The sequence below is a fragment of the Mandrillus leucophaeus genome, unplaced genomic scaffold, assembly GCF_000951045.1.
Source record: "Mandrillus leucophaeus isolate KB7577 unplaced genomic scaffold, Mleu.le_1.0 Scaffold596, whole genome shotgun sequence".
Classification (NCBI taxonomy): Eukaryota; Metazoa; Chordata; class Mammalia; order Primates; family Cercopithecidae; genus Mandrillus; species Mandrillus leucophaeus.
Window position 1 is genome coordinate 1,463,576 of NW_012106430.1, and position 6,000 is coordinate 1,469,575.

Below are 6,000 nucleotides of genomic sequence, written 5' to 3' on the forward strand. Positions count from 1 at the left end.
TTAATTGGGATAACACGTGAAAGTGGTTAGCACTCTGTCTCGTACAAGAGAGCTGATAAAGGCTGGCGCGTTCCCTCCTTCTTCACTCATTCTCCTCTTCTCTTCCCTGGAACTTGTTAATTCCTTCCCTCTTTTGGGTGCGAATCCAAATCCATGTTTCTTGGCCAAGGCCAGTCTTAACACTATATACTGAAGAGAGCACCCACATTCTGGATTTGTATTTTCAGGGAAGAAAGAAACTTTCCTCTAGCCCCAAATGAATGTATCCAAGCCCTGTCACGGTATCTAAAATTATTCTACAGGAAAAAACTACCCATTTTCTTGAATTCGTTCACCTGGAGTTGCTTATGAAAAGGCAAATTGTCCTGAGAACAGTAACACCATCAGTTAACAACACCTGATCTGCAATGAGGGCTACAGACAATCACGACTCTGTGCCGATGAGGCACGGGTTTGAAACACTAACCAGGTATCCAGGTGGGATGAATTTCACAAAGGAGTAAAAAGGGCTTAGAAAATGATGGGATTCCAAAGGATGGAAAAGACAACTAAACAAAGACAAACTTTACAATTTTGCCAATTGCCTCTTTTGCTTTCAATGACAACTGTCTAAATCCACTGCAAACACCTTCTCAATCAGGGTTTCTCAATCTTGGTTACACCTGGAGTCTAGGAATCCTGGATTAAACCCCGTTGTATAAAATAGGTACTGCCAGGCCTATTACAATGGCAAAGCACGTGCTCAATAAACGTTAGTAATTGAAGCTGCCATCTCAGACTCACTCCATCTTTTCTAAATACTGGTGAACGGATTGTTCTTGGCTTTAAGGACATCCCGCTCTTCCTCAAATCCCTCTATGATAGTGTCCAACTATATGGCTGAATTGCAATGTAAGTTTTGAAGCTACAAACACCTAGCTCAGCTGAGTCTTTCCTACTTATCTTTCCTCACTATCTCATAGTCTTCTTAACACAGGTGATTTCCTTTGAACTTACTACTACTACTCCATCTCATGTCTATGAATATTTTATTTCCTCTGACTTACCAAATATTTTCTTTCAAGTTCAGGCCAGGAATCCAGTACTGTTAGAGGCTGAGGTGGGAGAATGACTTGAGCCCAGGAATTCGAGACCAGCCTGGGTAACATAGTAAGACCTTGTCCTCTACTAAAAACAAAACAAAACAAAAAGCCAGACATGGGGGCATGCACTTGTAGTCTTAGCTACTTGGGAGCTTGAGCCCAGGAGTTCAAGGCTGCAGTGAGCTATGATTGCACCACCACCTAGGCAGCAGAGCAAGACCCTGTCTCTAAATAAAAAACAATAAACATAAAGTTCAAAGTTATAGTTATTACGGAGGGGGTGTCTTTTCTCCTACTTTAAACTATCTATGCTACTTTTACTTTTGTATTTGAAAATATTGTTACAAGATTGACAACTGTTTTAATTTGAAAAGAACTTTCACATCTTCCAATGAAATCCACCACTTTACAGATGTGTTTGCTAAAACACAGGGGCATTATTGTAAACTATAAAAGACCGTTGAAAAGGAGAGGAGGGGTCTGAGACCCAAAATTTGTAATACTTAGCAAGATAACTGCCTAACTTAAAATGATACAATTTGTAAAATATTTACAATATGATGTGTATTTTTTGAAACACTATATACCTATCCTTTACCAAAAAACCTGATCTCACCAATTAAACTTGGAATTTTAAATTGAAAGTATAATAAGCATTTAATAGAAGTTAGAGTAACTATTGCTATTATTTGGAACTAATTATAGACCTTTTAAAATAATTAATCACAGGTTTTATATCCCTGCTTCTTTTAAACTTTCATTATTGAAACAATTGTCTAATCATTTAAATAATTACCAATAAAATCTAAATGCAACATGGAAAATAATGTTTTTAAATATGTAATTCACCATAATTATAAAACCACAGAATTATATTTGCAACAAATATAAGCAATGGCATGCTAGGACATGTTTAACAATCACTTGGGGCTTAGAGAGCACCAGAATTGCAATATTTTCCAATTTCCATGGTGCAAATACTTTCTGCAACTTCAGGTTACTAACGTGAGGCCAGAAATAACAAAGTGAGAAAGAGGTGCATACAATTGACTCTCACAAACCCGTCCAAGTTGGCTCCAGCACATTCCTGAATATGAGAGACCAAACAGTGTAGCCTCTTCATTCCTGAACGCTTTTCGTAAGACTGACCATTTCTTTCTTTATAATCCAGTGTACCCTGAACACAAAGTGACACCACCTATACATTATTCTGTTTATACATTTACCTACTCAACTCTATTACAGTGGCTTCCATTCTTTTTGGATATGAAATACAGTACAAACACATATTACCTCATGATCTACCCAGTAAACACATGCATGCAGTTGTATGTACACATACACAAATATGAAACTACAGAGGGAGCCTCACAAAATAAGACACATTCTTACTAAAATGCAATACAATAAAATTGTCTGTTCCCTTCCATTTCATTTTTAAAATTAGGATCTTGATCCACTAAATTGGACACATCTCCGGCTGTTTGAATAGTAACCAAGAGTTAGAAAAACGTTGCTGTAATAGACTATAAGCTCATTGAAGATAGGATGATATGTCATTTGTCTGTATCTATTCCTATATCTACTGGTAATTATTGAGGCCCAAGGAGGTTAAGTAACTTGCCCAAAGATGCACCTGCTTTCATAGATAACAATCCCTCCAGACAAGTGATAATTCACACCACAGAATCAGGATATTTATGGTTTGACACTAAAAGCTAGAGGATCTTCCAAAACAGCTACCCCTTCACCAGAAATTGATGTAGAAGTGTTTTTAAATTGTACTGACTCCATCATTGATAAAAGTGTAGCCCTTTACTCACTGCAGCCCTGTGACCCTGACTGTTTGCCTACATCTCCCTACTCTTGATAATAGTCACCCAACAAGAGTGTGGAAAAACCACCCATGTTTTTTACAATACTATCCATGGTTTTTTTCACAATACATTTCAATCTTCTAGGGAAAGTAGCTATATAAATGCTGATGAATAATAAATCTATAGAATAAGCATACTCTCTATATAATCTATATTAATACCAGCTTTCTAATAAACAGAAGCCAAAAACTTAATTGGAGAAAATTGGAAAATAAAATCGGAATCCCTGGCCTTTTCTCTTCAGTGTGCTTGTATACCACATGCTTTTTTATAGGTGCTACTAAATGTACACTATAGTTTCAAGACAATTCAGATAAGCATCTTCACTAAAATACACAACACCATTAATCATCTCAGTGACAGTGCTCCAATTTAACATCTTGGGGATTTCCTCCCCTTCTTCATCATTTATTTGCCAATATTTCCTTGTTATGAATATCCCCCTAGTGACTTTCCCTGGCAGTCACAGCTGTGCTGCCTACTGTGTCTACCTTGACTACAAATAACACCTATTCTTTAAAAAGCAAGCCCTTGAGATGATTCCTACAGCTAGAAGGGAAGCCTTACTATGCGTCAAATTCCTGGTGGCCCCATCCGGGCTCCTCATTGACAAATCTCAGCCTCTAAGCCAATAGTAATTTCAGACACATGAAACTGGCTTAATTATAAATAAACAACAGTTGATTGTTGATCTGCACTTATCTGAATGGTCAGCAATCAAATGCTGCTTTAATACGTCTCTAAACGACCCCCTTCTTATACGACAAAAGGATTCTTCAACGTATACAACAAAGCCACAAAAATCACTAACAAATTACAGAAACCTGGCCACCAAGAGCCACAACAAACGACTCACAGATAACAAAGAATTTTTTTAATGATAATCAGTAACAATTCTGCATTATAATTATACCTGTTCTGAAAAAAATAGTAACACTATCTAGACAGTGAAATATCAAGAAATAAAGCCAGAGATAACTACATATATATAGTAAAGATACAGTGATACAGTCACCTAAACCATGCTAGGTAGGGAACAGTCCCAGCTCCATCCAGTATCCGCTTTGTGTCTATTTCAGAGAGCAGCCTTCACAACCACCAGAATTTCTGATCTTTTTAAAAATGGAAACCATGAAACAAAGTGCTCTACAACCAGTTGGAGGAGTAAATGAAAGTAGGACTCACCAGCTTGCATTCAGAAACGATTTTTAAGGAAAAAAATGGTACTGTTGTTCAATAGTCACACTACTACAAAAGAAAAGTATGAAGACAAAAACACAACAAAGCATATTTACAAAGTATATCCAGAAAAAATAATGCCTTCAGTGGAATTATGTTTACATTACTCTACATTTTCTATAGGAGAATTTAATTAAAGGTTAATGTTGCTTCAATCAATATTCCATAACTTTTCTGGAAAGCATAAATTTCATCTTTTTTAGGAAGATTCCAATTGGATTACTGTTTCTGACAAAAACTTTCTTCACAGCAAAAGCAATACAAGTCCAACTACGATATATAAAAATGCCATTTCCTCCCAGAGCAAAGTGTTTACTTCAGTGATAGTAACAACACCTCGTTACCCAAAGTGCAGATTCTGTTAAGTAATGGACAAAGCAAATGGCAGCAAAGACAGAGGACTCAACTTCAATTTAACTGTCCTGTAAGGTACATAGTAATTAGCTGCAAAGCTCTGAAATCTTAGCTAGCATGTTAAGTCTGCTACATGACAGTATAATTTGACTTCTTAAAGGATTATGCAAATTACAACTCATCATTCCATTACAGGATTGAAAAAAAGTGACAGCTAATTTATACATAACACACCTTTCAAATCCCTAAGATGCGTAGCACCTGTGCAATGTATTTTGCCGAGATTTTCTTGCATATAAGTACTTGTTTATTGCAATATAAAGAAGCTTACCTAAGAGCTTTAATATAGTCGTTAAAAAAAACTTTTAGACCACAATTTCAAAAAAAATAAACATTTTTTTTTTCTGTGTTGATATCAGAGGCAAATTGTTTTGGTTGTTTTTGTTTGGTTTGGTTTGTTGTTGTTGTATTTTTTCTCTCCCCCACTAAATTAGATAAAAAGAAGGTTTCAACACAAGGATATTTTTAAATAGCTGGCAACCACAAGCACTGATGTACGAGCCAGAAGGAAGACTCACAAAGATTTCAACATACTTCTGGTAGGTAGATTCACAGTAGATTCCGTCATATCTGTAGATTTTCCTACATTCTGATTGGTTGGGCAGAGGATGCTGGGCAGTTATTCTGTAGAGGCATCAAAAACAGATAGACATGACTAGAGATTCTCTACAGTCAACTGGAATGCAGGATAACAAGTATGTTGAAATTCAATATATTTTGCTTTTTACGCTTTTGAGCTCTACACACAATTGCAATGTGTACATACATTTTAGAACATTAACTTCCACTTTTAGAAAACTGCAGAGAAAAGCAACTTTTTCAGTTCTTCATCAGGACAGTTTTTTTTTTTGTTTTTTGTTTTTTTTTTTTTAATCTCAGAGTCATAAAAGTGGAAGAAAAGAGACATAGGTCTAAACCTTAACTCACTCTTCAATTCCCACGATTATATTCTACAGGAAATGTTAAAAACAAATGTCATTAGTGTTTTTGTTATAGGATTGTCATTAGTTCAATCATGCATTACTATTGTAGGCAACTGTAAATTAGCTATAAAACTTTGGTCGAGTTAATATATTTTTCAGCTCTATTCAATTTATATAGAGTTTGCTATGGACTTATAAAGGGATGTGATACAGCTTACAGAACTAAACCCAATTAGGGATGAAAACACAAGCAAGGCCGTCGGGAACACGGGTTAGATGTTAACAGGCACCTGAGATGAGCTGATTACAGTGACTCCAGGTTTCTTGGCAGTTAAGGCAAAAAGGGGAAAAGCTTACACAATTTTCATCTGTATTACTTAAGCATATAAATTCATCTGAGACTCACTGCATTATATAGACATAAAAATGCTGAGATGTGTTTTCTGACCATTTCCTTCTATTGAA

At 36.0% G+C, this 6,000-nt stretch overlaps 1 protein-coding gene across 1 annotated transcript in view; it reads right to left on the reverse strand.

Moving 5' to 3' along the window:
- NPAS3 (neuronal PAS domain protein 3) overlaps positions 1–6,000 on the reverse strand; it is a gene marked incomplete at its 5' end in the record, with an annotated part of 876,143 nt that overhangs the window by 745,456 nt on the left and 124,687 nt on the right. Inside the window, one exon of the mRNA XM_011999525.1 lies at positions 5,147–5,236. Within this exon, the coding sequence (XP_011854915.1) occupies positions 5,147–5,236 (90 nt within the window). The remainder of the gene's footprint in view (positions 1–5,146; positions 5,237–6,000) is intronic.